Source organism: Hypoxylon trugodes (assembly GCF_022578975.1).
Source record: "Hypoxylon trugodes strain CBS 135444 unplaced genomic scaffold F4822scaffold_4, whole genome shotgun sequence".
NCBI classification, from domain to species: Eukaryota; Fungi; Ascomycota; class Sordariomycetes; order Xylariales; family Hypoxylaceae; genus Hypoxylon; species Hypoxylon trugodes.
Window position 1 is genome coordinate 2,018,964 of NW_026250019.1, and position 15,483 is coordinate 2,034,446.

The 15,483-nt window shown below is 47.3% G+C and overlaps 7 protein-coding genes across 7 annotated transcripts; 4 read left to right on the forward strand and 3 right to left on the reverse strand.

Annotated features, from left to right (window-relative positions):
- Positions 1–990: 990 nt before the first annotated feature.
- Positions 991–1,355, forward strand: F4822DRAFT_428171 (uncharacterized protein; the record flags this gene model as incomplete). The annotated part of the gene is made up of 3 exons (XM_051460861.1): positions 991–1,111; positions 1,171–1,231; positions 1,286–1,355. The coding sequence occupies 3 exons, from the start codon at positions 991–993 to the stop codon at positions 1,353–1,355; spliced, it is 252 nt and encodes an 83-aa protein (XP_051315606.1).
- A 1,635-nt stretch (positions 1,356–2,990) lies between these two features.
- Positions 2,991–5,780, forward strand: F4822DRAFT_428172 (uncharacterized protein; the record flags this gene model as incomplete). Its single annotated transcript, XM_051460862.1, has 2 exons — positions 2,991–3,226; positions 3,290–5,780. 2 exons carry the CDS (start codon positions 2,991–2,993, stop codon positions 5,778–5,780), a joined length of 2,727 nt encoding a protein of 908 aa, XP_051315607.1.
- A 442-nt stretch (positions 5,781–6,222) lies between these two features.
- On the reverse strand, positions 6,223–8,208 carry F4822DRAFT_399929 (WD40 repeat-like protein). Its single transcript, XM_051457805.1, has one exon. The coding sequence runs from the start codon at positions 8,138–8,140 to the stop codon at positions 6,533–6,535; it is 1,608 nt and encodes a 535-aa protein (XP_051315608.1). The 5' UTR covers positions 8,141–8,208; the 3' UTR covers positions 6,223–6,532.
- Positions 8,209–9,896, forward strand: F4822DRAFT_399930 (ClpP/crotonase). Its single transcript, XM_051457806.1, has 3 exons — positions 8,209–8,876; positions 8,936–9,319; positions 9,365–9,896. The coding sequence occupies exons 1-3, from the start codon at positions 8,522–8,524 to the stop codon at positions 9,472–9,474; spliced, it is 849 nt and encodes a 282-aa protein (XP_051315609.1). The 5' UTR covers positions 8,209–8,521; the 3' UTR covers positions 9,475–9,896.
- Positions 9,507–10,463, reverse strand: F4822DRAFT_215689 (nucleotide excision repair, TFIIH, subunit). The gene is made up of 4 exons (XM_051453923.1): positions 10,251–10,463; positions 9,956–10,124; positions 9,746–9,894; positions 9,507–9,693 (listed from the first exon to the last, which is right to left on the reverse strand). Exons 2-4 carry the CDS (start codon positions 9,972–9,974, stop codon positions 9,631–9,633), a joined length of 231 nt encoding a protein of 76 aa, XP_051315610.1. The 5' UTR covers positions 9,975–10,124; positions 10,251–10,463; the 3' UTR covers positions 9,507–9,630.
- Positions 10,464–10,694: 231 nt separating this feature from the next.
- F4822DRAFT_399935 (uncharacterized protein) lies at positions 10,695–12,263 on the forward strand. Its single transcript, XM_051457807.1, has one exon. The coding sequence runs from the start codon at positions 11,374–11,376 to the stop codon at positions 11,899–11,901; it is 528 nt and encodes a 175-aa protein (XP_051315611.1). The 5' UTR covers positions 10,695–11,373; the 3' UTR covers positions 11,902–12,263.
- F4822DRAFT_399938 (Aldo/keto reductase) lies at positions 12,264–14,205 on the reverse strand. Its single transcript, XM_051457808.1, has 6 exons — positions 13,872–14,205; positions 13,576–13,821; positions 13,451–13,525; positions 13,305–13,384; positions 13,077–13,252; positions 12,264–12,968 (listed from the first exon to the last, which is right to left on the reverse strand). The coding sequence occupies exons 2-6, from the start codon at positions 13,691–13,693 to the stop codon at positions 12,374–12,376; spliced, it is 1,044 nt and encodes a 347-aa protein (XP_051315612.1). The 5' UTR covers positions 13,694–13,821; positions 13,872–14,205; the 3' UTR covers positions 12,264–12,373.
- Positions 14,206–15,483: the final 1,278 nt, after the last annotated feature.

The following is a 15,483-nucleotide window of genomic DNA, read 5'->3' on the forward strand; positions in this document are numbered from 1 at the left end:
GTTATTTACTATTAATGATATCTTAGGGTCAACTCTTGTATGGACGTAGGGAAAAAAAAGCTTAGTGGTTGTTTGGATACTTCGCGTAACCCGGGTACCTAGGCGTTGAGTGTCAATAACGACAAGAGAACCTTACTCTTTGATAAATGGTTGATTAGAGCGACGCGCCTAGATTTTGTTCCAATGTGCAATGGTAAGCAAAGTGTTGGCCGCCTTCTATTCTAGACGTAATTGAATGCTCTATTTCGTGGATTGGTGGTTCCATTGGTACAATAGGATGGGGAGTGTGATTGAGAATGCGGAATAATGCATTTATCACCGATTTTGAGGTTGAATCGCATTTTAAGCCACACCGTGAAAACGAGCGGGTCGCTTTCCATTATTATTATACTTGCGGGCTTCTTTGGGGCAATTATTTATTTCTAATCGATTGAGCTTGCGGAGAAGACTGTCCGGCGCCCCCTGACGATCATATCTGGGGAGGGATGAGCCTCATGTTGGGGTGAGTTTCGATATCGATGTTCGAATCCCCACGCACTGAATTGAATAACGTCACGAATCCCGGGGTGTGGACAACAGCGAATCGAATACCAAATTCGGGCCCGGAACTCAATTTCTAACAAGTCGCTTGTGAGGACGGATTGGCATATTCTTTCTGTCTCGGGGTTTAGTCGTAAGAGGTGGCTGGAGTGGTGATGGCATGACCTTCGATTACGCATAGATATTGTCGTCATGACTCGACAATCTATGCTGCATGGAAAGGAGTGATTAGCTCCGAAGGCATACAATAAGCGTCAGCGGTTTCAGTATGGCCTTAAGATTTTGAGAACAAAGTCCGACTATGACCTAGCGAATGTGTATAAAGAGGAGATGAATCCGCCTGGAAATAGAATGTAATTTACCAGCATTAGCTCATACAATAATATTCGCAACGGCATATAACGAAAACCCATCTTTTACTAGCTTCTCAAGCACTATACATACATCAATATGCCTACTGAAGCTCAAGTTGCTGGCGGCCATAAGGCTACCCTTAATAACCCTAAAGTCAGCCAGGAAGCTAAGGATCACTCCAAACAAGTATTGGAGAATGAGTTCAATGGAGGTGATGGTAAGAACTTCTTGCATCAAAATTTGGTCAATGTTGGTTTGTTTTAACGATTTTCACAGTGCCCAAGGCCGGCGATGATGATAATAAGAACCCAGGAAATGTTGCGGGTGGGTTAAAGGCGTAAGTGTCCCACTCCCAATAGGACTTGGAATACTTTGCTAATTTGTTCGACAGAACCATCAACAACCCCAAAATCTCTGACGAAGCCAAGCAAAGCGCCCAGGATCGTTTGAACAATATGTAAACCAGGAGAGTGAATCTGCAGCTGAGTTAGCAACTTTGAATAAATGAGTAGTTTGGTAGTCGAGGGTCTATGGGTGTTAGGTAGTGTTAATCAGGGCTATACTATAGGTCAAATTGAAGAAACAATTGGTATTAAATGCAGACCCGTATTCGACGTGTAAAATGTGGGATGCATATACGGGTCATACAATAAGTCAGGGCTGTCTAGGCTGCTAGGGTAAATACTCCCTATTACTGCCCACAGTAAAATCTGGAAATACGTAACCACAACCTACTTAGGGTGTTGATGCGTAAATCACTGAGTGCTGCTGATGGAGTTTACCTACGGAGTTGACGGCGAACTCAAAACTCAAAATACTAGTACTTCGTAAGCTAAATGACAGTGTGTTGAAATCGCACCTACGCGTCAGAATCTTGGCGTTGTGTACAAGTAGCGAGTTTTGTGGATGGGAGAATTAGGGGATTTATTGTTCTGGAAGAGACGGAGCTTCGAAAGCGATCACTCATAAGATCAGCTGATATGATGCTCAACCGGCATGCGGGATTGATCTGAGCCGTCGGAAAATATTTGTGGTCGCGTCATTTTGGATATTTAGGTGTCTCGGCACGGTGCAGTGCCCTCTTCAATTGCGCGTCTGGGCTGTGTACCGTAGGCATCAATATTTCCGTATTTTTCTAAAAAGGATGAAAGCTGCTACCTTAGACCATGAATTAAATTCGGATGAAGTAAAATCAAGGAATTGACGTCTCTTTTTTGATACTATTACCACCTATAGAGAAAATTCCTAGACTAATAAGAAACAAGATTATTCGATCAAACAGCCAAGGAAGCATCTTTCTTATTACACGTTACTCCGATCTAGCGCGTTAATTGGCCACAGGCCCACTAAACAAGGTCCCTGTCACTGTCACCCTATCTGCCCTGACCCTTAGCTCTTCCAAGGTTCTTTTATTTGGGGAGGCGGGGTGCTTGAACTAGCAGAACCAGAGCAGCTGGAGGTTGCAGCAGGTGCAGCGGGTGGGTAGAGTTCCCCTAGGTAGCAGGGTACGCAGGACCTAGCAGCCCCTACTAGTACCTAGGTAGGTCCAAGGAACCCGCAAGCTTGCAGGCTTTCAGGGCCATTTCAGCCAACCACAGACCCAACCTCATTGTTTTCCTTCACCAGCCACTCAATTGCAGCCGCTGTCCGCCTCAATTAGGTATGGGCATCTTCTTGCGACCTGCAATCCTGCAAGTCATCGTCTTCTTTTCTGCACTCCTGCGTCCACCGGTATAGACCAATTGGTTTTCTCACTTCTCACTGTTGGGTCTTCATTGGGGTTCTCTCGTTTATTGGTCTCAATCAATTCTAATCATTTTTATTTCATCTTCTCTTTCTAGTCGTTTTAAAAACCAACGTATCAAGAACTCTCTTTGATCGTCTTCCTCACTAAGCTCGGCGCAGCTTAGCGTAGTCAATGAGGCTGGTTCGCAAAGTAAACAAAGGCATTGGATTTCTACCACCGAGTCGAGCAACCGAGAGAACCGAAAAACTACGACCTCGAAATTATCCCTTGGTTGGTACCTGATCGAGTGAGGATTGGTTTTTAATAATTTCGGCCTTCCTAAGAGAACCGTTAAATAACCTCACTCGTCATGGCCGCCAAAACGAAATTATCTAACCCCTTGAACGGTATGCACACAGCTGGTATTTTCTCCGATATGAGCATCGACGGTCCTGATATTGGAACTCTCGTCCTTATTATCGATCGAGCGAAGAATCTTCCGAATAGAAAGACTATCGGGAAGCAAGATCCTTACTGTGCTGCCCGGTTAGCGAAGGAGGCCAAGAAGACGACTACAGATATTAGAGGTGGACAGACTCCAAAATGGTGCGTATGTCGAACGATAGTAACTAGTAACTACCATTTCTAACAATTTCATCTACAAAATAGGGATCAAGAACTCCGATTTAATGTGCACGACTCACCTGATTACTACCAATTGAAGCTATCTGTATTCAACGACGATAGGAAGACGGAGTTAATAGGCGAGACGTGGATCGACTTGCGTGATATAGTTGTAAGAGGCGGCGGTCAGAGTGATCAGTGGCACACTTTGAATTGTAAAGGAAAATATGCTGGCGAGATCAGAATCGAGATCACGTATTACGACAGTCGCCCGAAGCCTGAAAGGCCCACAGCAAAGCCAAGTATGTCTGCACTCAACTCTGAGGCGGAGACTGCTGGTGCATCTCAGAAATCAGCAGTGAAGAGACGACCGCTGCCATCTGATCCCGTTACAGGTCAAGCGCCCTCACCACCGATGGTAGACCAAGTCCACACTCCACCACGAGCCCAGCCAAACCCCCCGACTACATTTGCCCCGACTCAACCACCATTACAGGCCGTCGAATATAGCACATCGCCCTCAGCCAGGCCCAGTCACCAGCTTGATCAATACCCCCCATCGCATACTAGTAGCAGCCAATACTCGACACCACCTCATCGGGTCGATCACCCACAACATCGAACATTAGATAGGAACTACCAGTTCCCTCAGGAGAACGAACACCCACACCAGCTAGATCCTACTTATTCCCGATCATATGAGCAAGATCCTAGAGCATCTTTCAGTTATAGCCAACCACCTTACGAGTCTTCATCATTAGTTCACCATTCTCGACAACCGTCTGAACAAGATGACCGCCCACCACCTCCACCGGTGCACCGAGTTAGAAACTTGAGTGGCAGTTCGCATGAGCTGGTGCCTCGCGGTAGCTTCGACGCGTTACAACACAAGGCCACGCCGCCTATGAGGCACGATGTTTTACGGAGCGAGGCACAGCGTTACTCGGTGTCTTCACCCTCGTCATCTTATCCTGGCCGACCTACGTATCGTCCATACGATTCGGCACCAGATATGCAAAATGCAGCCCATTATCACGAGAGCGAGATTGTTCATCAATCAGCTCCTCGACACCATTCCTATGATTCAGCTTATGAATCACATCATCGATCTATGCAGCCTACGGTGGAGGATGTTCCGGAATCTTGGACACCACCCAGCGCGAGAAGTCGAGTGAGCGGGTCGCAAGCAGTCGAATATGAACGGGATTATCATCAAGCCACAAGTCCTGCACCGCTGAATCTAAGTGGGCGTGGTAGCGCGGAGCCTGCCCATTATAACCCGTCCCCTCTTCAATCTCAACAGCATTACGATCCCAACCGCTATAGCCCCTCGCCATCGCCAATGGCCACTGAGGATTACTCACAAGCTCTCACTCTAGTGTCTCGATCATACCCGAGACACAATGACTATACTTTAAGTCACCCGAGTGAATTAGAAGACAGCTATATTCACACACCGGGCGATTATGATCCACCTTCAGTACCTCCGACTCTTGTGCCAGGAGTTGATCCGGCTTTCGCACGCGAGATATCGGATCGATATCATCAGGAAAGGAAGCAAGGCCGTCGGTATACTCAACCGCCCCCCGTGCATCCTACAACTCGAGGGAGACAGCAAAGCGAGCCTCCGTCAAATTACCTAGTGAAATACTCCCCTAATGGTCACCATCCAAGCAACTCGAGAAACTATGATAGAAGCCCAGTTGCTTATTCAAGTGGACCTACTACACCTTCGGGAGCGCCACCAGTGTCGGCACCTCGGGGAGTTTCTCCAAACCCGGGCACTAACCACACCATCAAACGCAAATCCGTTAGTCCTGCCCCTCCCCCGTCGGATGGCCGGCGACTTTCAGGGGTACCGTTTGGTCCCGACTCTTATGATGCTCTGAATCCTACCGTAGCGAAGGATGTGGCGAAAGGTTCCGAATACACAAATGCGGAGGGGAAAATAGTGACTCCAGATGGTCGAGAGATTGACCCCTCAGATCACTTACCTATGGACACCTGGGCACCAGAACCAGAGCCGAAGAAGCCAGTCGAAACCCCCCAGACACGGTCACGTCCGATGCCCGCAGGCGCACAACCGATGCCACCGTCTGGTCGACGCGCGCCCCGTGAGGCCCCTCGACCGTCGTCGTCGGCTGGTATACCACCATCGACGTATGTTGGTTCTGAATTGGTGCTTTCTTCAAGTGCGGGGCGTAATCGCCTACAGAAGAAGGCACACCGTGCGTCAGCCCTGCCGGCACCGATTTCTTCAGGACCCAGTCCACTCGGCCCTTCTACCCCCCATCAACGTAACAGTACGCCTCCACGAGCTCTTGTTCGCGCCAGCACATTTGACTACGAAAACCACGGTCCTGGTGGCGCTCGTTCGGGATACGGCAGTGGACCGCCAATTCCGGCCAAAATACCGATGATGAGTGGTGGACTGGGACCATCCCCTGGGCGAGGAGAGGAAGATTGGGCGCTCATGGAAGAAATGAGTAGGATTGATATTGGCACAGGTAGAGCACGAAGACATGGAGGTTATTGAGAATATGAAACATCACGACTTTAAAAAGAGGCGTTGTATACTATAATGTTTAAAGCAAAAGAGGCACTGGTGGCTTATTACTTTGTTATTCTGGTCTTGGTTCTCCATCTTCCATTCTTGTCCGGAATATTGGGATATTTTGACCGTATTTATTTAGACAAAGACGCATGGAAGGGGGAGATATATGGCGCGTGGTGAAAAAGGGGCGAGGAGGCCCAAGTGCAAAAAATAGTCCAAACTTTAGGTTGGACGGGGAAACGCATTCGAGGCAGTTAAAACGTTGAAGCTAAGCTGGAGACCTAGGTAGGTAAGGTATGAGCTATCTTCAGTTCTGCTATAGAGCCGGTCTGGTATGGACCCCGAAATAATATAAAGGGTTAAATAAGAATTTACCTATTTCTAATTTGTGTCTACGTTAAAGTTGGAAACCCGAAAATATGAGTCACTTTCCAAGAGGATTTTAAAAACTTCTCATCGTATGTAGCATTTATGTATCGTTTGTATTCTCTTTACTATATGGCGCTTGGACCATCCAATGGCAGACAGTGCTTCATTCTGCCGAGCTATCGAGTCCGATCCTGAATTGACTTTTAAAATAAAATACCCCTTATTTTCCGACCTTGAACGCCATCGCCATCGCCATGCAAGACAAGACAACCAACTCGTGATTGTTCCTCCCTGTGTTCCATATCTTCCCTTCCCTATTAAGGTATACCTCCAGATACAGCCAAGTTCATGAGCAACTAAGCGCATCAGTCCATACTCGTCAGTAAACTCCCCAACATGCCACCAGTCTGCACTGCTGTCTGCGCCCTTTCCACCTCAAGACGCACTCTTCGATGCAGCATCTTGAACGCAGCTTGAAGCTCAGCGCTGCCGCCGACGAATTCGGAGTATAGGTCTAGCAGATGCGTAGCGACGTCGACACATACACCAACGTACCGCGGATCCACGACATGCGCTTGCACCCAACGTAGTATAGGCTGTACGGTAGTCTCATCGCGACCTTCAAGTGCCTCGCGCAGCGCACTGCGATGTCGCAAGGCTGTTAAGACCGTCAATACCATCAACGGAGTATGATCCTTAGCGCTAGAATCGAGCACGCGATCAAGCGCAGCGCCGAAGCGACCATGTCGCAAGTCTTTTTGCCAGGCTGTTTCACGCTTGGGTCGGGATAAATCGTTCGCGACAACGACATCAGCGCCTTCGCCCACCATGTCGAGGCGCTTCGCGGCGCCGTGGCGACGCTTCCGTTTGCCCTTGATCTTGTCGTGCGCGGCGATGGTACCGGCGAGTAAAGCGCTCATTTCCTTCTCACGCTCCCGTTCACGTGTTGCCTCGGGCCCTGTCAATCGTGTGCGCAATGATAGCACGCCTGACTGCATGCCAACGGCTAAATGGCGATCGTCGCCATTGGCACCGGCGGTGATGACGCGGACAGCTAGAATAGGAGATGGGTATTTGGCGCCGGCGACGACGTTCCAGCCCGTCGTCTCGAAAATCTTGACGTGGCCATCTAGACCGCCGGACACTAGACGCCGGCCATTGGACGCGAGGGATAGGGAAGTGACAGTCTTCTGGTGGTTGGAGATAATGTGTTGTGGCTTTGCGGCTACGAGGTCGAGCACGGAGATCTGGTTCTCGGACGAGGCGAGCACGGTGGTGCCCGAGGGGAGGGGTAGGACGTCTTCGATGGGTGCGGCGTGCTTGAATGTCATGACGGAAGCACCTGGCGTTCGGGGGTCCCAAAGTTTGACCGTCGCGTCGTAACTACCGGAGACGAGCATATTCGACATGGTTCCTGGCATGAAGCTACCGCTACGCACATAGTCTGCATGGCCCACGAACGTTGATGTGCTCTCTTGGCTAGGCAAGTCCCATAATCGTACAGTCTTATCGTCGCTTGTACTCATGAGAGTTGTGAGGTCGGCGGGGGAGAATTTTGTTGTCCATACTGGCTGCTTGTGGTGCGACCATGTCTTAAGAATCGCTCGCGACCCGACGTCGAATACTTGTATCTTGCCTGTGTCGTCTCCAGCTACTACTATGCGACCATCTCGTCGAACATCTCCGCTCCGCGCAATATCTCCAAAACGTGTGATGGTTTTGACTAACTTTCTTGTTCTTATCGAGTATATTTGAACGCGTGTTCCTGTTGTGACAGCGAAATAATCGTTGTTAGAAGAGCCAAGGGTGGCTGGGTTCGCCGCGGGGACGGTGATGTGAGTGATGGGATATTGTGTCGGAGATGAGAGAACGAGTTGGTTCTTGAATGATTTCCAATATCGTTGCTCTGCAGTAATCGGTGAAGGCCCCGAAGGGAGTTTCAACTGCTGGAGTGGCGCAACCTCTGCCGCCATCGTTAATGGACCTGGTGTCGCTGTCGTGTGCTTCGGTTGAAGAAAGCAAAACAATTGAATTAAATCCAATCAACTTTTTTTTTTCTCGAGTCGGTAAGTTAGACAAATTCACACCGACGATCTAAGCCCGTTATGGATTAGTATGCTATGATAAGATATTCGATAAGAAAAGCAGGGATTAAGCGATGGTTGGGGTGCTTACGGTACCTAGGTACTTATATGACCAGGGTCTATTGAGATACCTCGGCATCTTTCAGATGTTAGAGTACCGAGTAGGAAGACGATTATTCTTATTTCTTCATTTCAAAGACTCTATTACATATTGTAAAGCTACTATATACCGAATTTCAAGACCTAAGATTCACATTCCGATCTCAAATCATGTCTCAATTAAAAGGATACTCTGATTTCAAGCACTTCCTCATCTCGTCACCGTCTGAATATGTGGCTCACGTTGAGATAAACCGGCCATCTAAGCTAAACGCATTTATACCGGAAATGTGGGATGAAGTTGGAAAGATATTCGCAAAATTATCTCATGATCCAGAAGTCCGAGCTGTAATATTGTCTGCAGCCGGAGACCGGGCTTTCACGGCTGGCCTGGACGTACAAGCAGCAGATCAAAGCGTTTTAGGGAATAACGATGGGCTAGATGGAGCAAGACAGGCGACAAAGCATCGGCGTCAAATCCTAGAGTTCCAAGACTGTATAGGACAGATAGAGAAATGCGAAAAGCGTGAGTAAATATGTACTATTCTTTTCATATTTATGGTTAGCAACTAATTTGGTTACTAGCTGTAATCTGTGTGTTACACGGCATATCTATTGGCTTGGCTATCGATATAGCCTGCTGTACCGACGTGAGGATCTGCTCCAGAGATGCCAAGTTCGCAGTAAAGGAAGTAGATATCGGTATGGCCGCAGATATCGGCACCCTCAGTAGGCTCCCAAAGATTGTTTCAAGCTTCTCCTGGGTAAAGGACGTTTGCTTGACGGCTCGGGGTTTCGGCGCTGATGAAGCTCTCGCTGTTGGGTTCGTGAGCCAAGTTCTTGACACCAAAGCAAAGGCCATCGATATCGCCACAAAGCTCGCAGCCCTCATATCTTCAAAAAGCCCTGTAGCTGTGCAAGGCACCAAGGAATTGTTAAACATTTCGCGCGACAACACGGTTGCAGATAGTAAGTCTAGGTTCGAAGAGATATTATCACAGCTAACCAGACTAGGCCTAAAATACACCAGCATATGGAACCAGGCGATGCTCCAATCGGACGATTTCAAAGTGGCGCTGTTATCTGGATTGAAAAAGACCAAGCCGAGGTTTGAGAAATTGTAGTGCACTATCCGGTAAGACACGCCCGGAGAATGTATAAACACGCAGAGATAAACCCGGCCACGGTATACTTTGAGGAGACTGGAGGTCCTCTATCCTTTTCGTGCATTGTATTCGGCAATAATTAGTGTATCTATAGTCTAAAACTGAGCTGCTTCTTCATTTGACATCTCGATCCGAATCGGAGTCGTCGTCCACGTCGGGCACGTTCTCCTTCAATCGCTGTGGTGTGTCAGTAGATAAATAAGATGACTTGGGAAGAGCTTGGTCATACCCTGTCGAGCTCCATCTTCAACTTGGCCACCATATTATCTTTGACTACAAGATGAGATTCATCAAGGTCCTCGATTATATACTCATTATCTTCGCTGTCGATACTGATGATGATGGATTTGATCGAGGGGTCACATTCGACCAAGGTACCTGGTGCTGTAAATCAGTACCTAAAGAATACCCTTTAGTAAGCTGTAGGAACGAGACCGACCTTTGATGGCGCGCACCATCCTGCAAGGTCAATCCTCCTCACCCCTTGTCCACTGTATTACTAGGGGGTAAACACGAGCGTGGGTGGTTTTCTTATTGCGGATTTAGAAGTAGTTGTATGTTTGGTATGTGGAGATAAAGATCGTTGGTGACGACGGAATTAACGACATCTACCCTTGGGTTGAGTGATTGAATTCAAGAAAGAAAAGGGAATACCTAGAAGGCGTGGCAGCTCTAGGCGTTATCTTAGCTGAAGTAGGTGTCAGATCGGGTGCTTGTCCAGCCGGGAGACCCACATAAGATCTGAGTTGTTCTTGAAATAAAGCTCAGGGTAAAAAAGCTAGTGGACTCTAGTCAAGGTATCGTCCAAATACGTAGATGTACATTTATAAAGAGAAAGGAAATGCCAATTATTAACAAATATGTATGGTCAAAGAACAATTTAGCACCCGAAAACAAGAGATATTTTAGAACCCTTCGAATTTTAGATGCCTCTGCCTAACATTCTCTTTAATGAACTCAGCAATTAAATATTTTGCTTAAGTCCTAGTAATATACATACATATATAATTTAGATGCGACGTGTTGGATGTATTCACATGTACCTCTGCTTTTTTGCGTACATGCGGACATGTACAGTACTGTAGGTGGTGATAAGGGGTGCTGCGGGGCAGTGACATGTTACTTAGCGCGGGATTAGCCCATAGGGTTTACGTATGCTCGTACGCTAACAAGCCGTAGGTTGTCGCACGACAAAGAAAGTACATCTCATGAATGTCATATCGACATAGACGTTCCCGAACTTACCGGGTATAAACATCCCGATCTAATTGTGAAATTCTAGTCGAACCTTAAGACCTTAATCATGTACTCATACTTCTTCTCTTCCACCCTTGCAGAGCAAAGTCTAGAAAACTCCCCTTAGATGGAAAGTCAATCGGCTGTCTCGGGACAGCCATAGCCTTCTGCTCTTCACCACTACAGCTTTCTCAAATCATCCACTTCTTTGTTGGACGATCAACAATACATTGTACTTGTTTAATCCACCAAATAGATCTCCGAGCCTCTATGAACTACGCTGGGCGCATATTTGCGGATCTCCTCCCATGTAAATGCACCCAAGAGCACAGCGTTGCAAGGTCGATACCATACGATACTACACAACCCGCTGTATTCTTAGATGAAATCACCACCCTTCGTCACCGTCCCGGTATTACAGCAAAACTCCGCTCTCTATGTCGCACTTAATACTTTACATTTCGTCAACATCAACTGAGCATCTAGCCGTCGCTCCTAAATTTGTCAACCACGCCGCCTCGCCTACCTAGCGTAGACCAATATACTATCTATCTCTCCGACCTCTGAATCCGATCCTCCCCTCGATTTTGTCAGGCGACAAGCGCCAACTACTAATTAAATATGGATTCCGACGATACCGATTCGGGCAACATATTCTCGACATACCCTTTCTCGTGGGTGCTCGTCCCACTTATCATATTTGTTGGCGCTGGAACATTGCTCGTGTGCTACCGTTATCGCCGACGGAGAAAGTTGCGCATGCAATATGGTACCAGTGCTTTGGAGCGGGACATAGAAGCTATGGGTAATCGGTCGGGGTCGAGGGCACCCAACGAGCGGCGGACGAGAGAACGACGAGGACTCGGGCTCGGGTTTGGCAGCAGAGAGGAAGGCTTAAACGAGCTTGGCGAAGCACCGCCTGCCTACACAGCAGCACAGAAGCAACCCGATCACGCAGAGGAAGTAGAATTAAGACCTATATCACAACCATCCAACACTGTAGCGACGGAGGGTGTTGGAACTAGCAGACTACCGACATATGAAGACATTCGACGGGACACAGAGGAGACCCGTTCAGCAACGCCTCCTTCGACGTTAAATCCGCCGGCACTTCCTCCGAGGGCCGTTCTTAGCTCGAATTCGAACTAAGCGACACATTTTATGTATTGAAGATAATAGGTTTTGATAGGAACATATATCTTGTTATGGCAATGGAGTTTTGGGATAGCATATGGATAAACCTTGCAAGCAATTTCTGATGGAGCCGGTCACAAATAGGGATATATGTCGGACGGCGATCCGACACATTGGTAGGCTGGGTTATATAGAGTACTACTCACATCGGTCGACATGGAATACCACGAATCCACGTTCATTCGTACGGTCCGGACTTTTGCATTTGTATTTGGCGTCAGGCATATCAAGAGCGTTCTGCATTTACTCTTAATGTATACCAATATTTTCTGCTCAACTAATCCTCACGCAATGTGTGATTTGGACATGGGCAATTAATGTCAGAAAGTATTCCTCTCATTCTATTTTATATAGATAAGTATTTCTACCACCCCTTATAAATCAAGCATGACTGGCTGATGGTTATGGGTATATATAGGATGCTCTTCTAGAACCTCTCAACGATAGCGGGCGGCTTGTTTCCAAAGATTTCATCAATCTGAGTCATGATCTCTGGCGTCAGCTTATCCACGGCCTCTATAGCCCGCACGTTCTCGTAGACCTGCTCGGGGTTACTCGCTCCCGTGATGGCCGAGCTCACATTCGGGTTCTTAAGCACCCATGCCAGGGCCAACTGGCTCTGCTTTATACCCAATTGATCGGCAATGGGCTCTAGCTTGTTCACCTGAGCAATGGTAGTCTCCCACCTCTCCTTGCTGCCCGTTCGTTTCCAGAAACCAGCGATGAACTCCACCGTCTCCTGAGCATATCGCGAATCGGGAGGAATGCCATTCTTATACTTGCCAGAAAGGACACCCGTTTTCAGAGGAGAGAAGACAGTCAGCCCCAAACCGACTTCACGGTATAAATGGGCATATTCCCTCTCTACCTTCTCTCGGTCCAACATGTTGTATTGCGGCTGCTCCATCACTGGCCCAATAAGCTGTAATTTATCGGCGTAGCGCCATGCCTGTGCAATTTCGTCGGCATTCCACTCAGATGTACCCCAGTACAAGGCCTTCCCAGTGTTGATCAAATGGTTACTACATATAACATTCCCAGTTAGCAATCGCCCGTCTTGTGGACATGGTCAGGTAGTTTTGACCGATCAGAAAAAGCAAATGGGGAAAAGGACTCCAGGTTTTACTGACAAGGCGCGGACCGTCTCCTCCATCGGCGTCTGTCGATCCGGACGATGCGCGTAGATGAGGTCTACGTACTCAAGCCCCAAACGAGACAGCGAGCCGTTCATACCCTCGATAACGTGCTTTCGGCTCAAGCCTTTGTTATTTACCGGATTATCGCCATGTGCGCCACCCCAGTAAAGCTTCATGGCTATGTCAATATTTATTCCTTGGGGGAGTAGGAAATTACGATACCTTCGTTGAGATAACAAGGTCGTTGCGCTTCCAGCCAAATTTTTTAATTGCCTCACCCATCACTTCCTCCGATTTACCACCTGAAATTCGGCATGTTAGCACATAGGCCTTTATCTATAATGAGGCATAGAGAAGGTATATTATACCTGAATAACCCTCAGCACAATCGAAGAAGTTGACACCACTATCGTAAGCGGCCTTCATGCATGCGAAGGTATTCTCTGCCATCCCACGTTAGCAACTGTCTGAGAAGAACGCCTCGATAGATTACCTTTTTCAACATGGCCACCATAGGTGAGCCAACCACCTAGCGAAATGGATGAGACCTGGAGACCGGATCGGCCTAGGAAACGGTATGTCATCTTGGGGAGGTCAGAAGGGACAGACATCTTGATTAGAATATCGTGTTTGTTGTGTTTGTCGGTGTTATTGGTATTTGTTCTTGGGGTTTTTCTCGTCTGGCTGTAGTTGCGAGTGAAGAGGTCTTGACAAGAGGAATTATCGCCGTATTTATATACTCGTCAACTCTTAGCTGTCTTACGATACAGGCAGAGCCCCCTTACGTACCTAGGTAGCTTAGCGTCGTATACTTCGGGTCTACCTAATTCAATCACATAAAATTATCCCGTCGAGGATTCGGTGAATATTATTAACGTCTCAGAGAAGAATAGGATCCTCCTACTATGTGTAGACCCCGCTATGGTCGACATCACGTTTCCTGCCTACCTAGGTAGTACTAGGAGATATACAGTAATCCCCGCTCCACCGACAGCTAGCTCCAAGGCATTATTAAGCTATAGTGTAGCCCGAACTTATACTATTCCTTGATGTTTCAGACCGACTATTTCGGCGATAATGTAACCGAATGTCTCTTAGCACCTACATAAGCGCGGGTTTAAATATCGGGTAAGCACATGCTCTGATTTCATTTTCCCTAGGTCAGTAATTGTCTCGATTTTTATATCCTAAAAGGAGCTTTAGTAAGGTATTCTCATTCGATGACCCCGAATTGGAAAAGCCGGTAATAATGCAACCAACTTCCTTTTAATTCCTCCTCCGTACACGGGTTATAGAATCATGAATGCAAATTGGATTTATTGTAGCTTCCCATCAAAATTATTCCTACTTTTACATCTTCAATCTACCATGCCATAGGTTTCTGTTAAGACTCTAAATATTATTTTTGACAATACAACCGAACATTTCTCAATATCCGAGTACGGGTTAACACGTCTTGTAGGTGCTTTGTTGCCAACAATTTCCTGCCTAATTATTCATTGCTAATAATAGTTCAGCACCAGCCGCCCCTCTGATCTCATTCGCAATTATTGCTGGCAAAAGGGAGTATATTATGCCTGGTAGAAATTTGTCATTGTTATAACTAAGCAGCAAAGTTTTTACAATCTAAACGTCGGTTGTCGGCAGCGAAGATGTGTTGGTAGCTCAGAAAATTGTCGCTTACTCGTTCATTATAGGTACATGAACTACAATTTTTCTGTTATGCTTCTATGTAGTTTGGTCTAGAGATACACTACTGGAGTGCCTCGGCGGTCTTGGATTCACGTATGCGCGTGTTGTAGCCAAATGGGTGGCGTTCGAAGTTGTAAGGCATTGGTATTGCATAGGTACTAAAGGGCAGCCTTTCATGCTTACCTAGGTACGCCAAGCTTAGAGGCCCGATGTGATCCGGAAAGATATATGCGTACCTTTGGGCGCTCGAGGCAGACAATTACCTAGGTAAAGGGGAGCGAAGCATGAGAATCCCCAAATGTACCCGCGTTCTTAAAACCCATGAGAAGATCACTTTAAAGACAGCTACAAAACATACTATGACAGTTAACAGAGTAGGAACTCCAGGAGTTTTGATATAGGGGGTTTCATAAATTCATTGTCCTCGTGTCTGACCGCTACACATATTTAAGAGAGAGAGATAAATATCGTTTCTCGGGAGTACAAATACATGTATTAGTGCAATAGCGACCTTGTGCGGTACACCTACCTGTCTAGGTAGCCTGGATATAGCCAATACCCATCGAGGTTGCCAATAACATCTGGGTATAAGCAGGACCACCCTACGATAACACATACTATCTCACCCTCGCGACTCCCTAGGTACCTAGATACTCATACGCAACTTCCACGCGTAGAACCGCGCCAGTGGTCCAGGCTACCTACACGT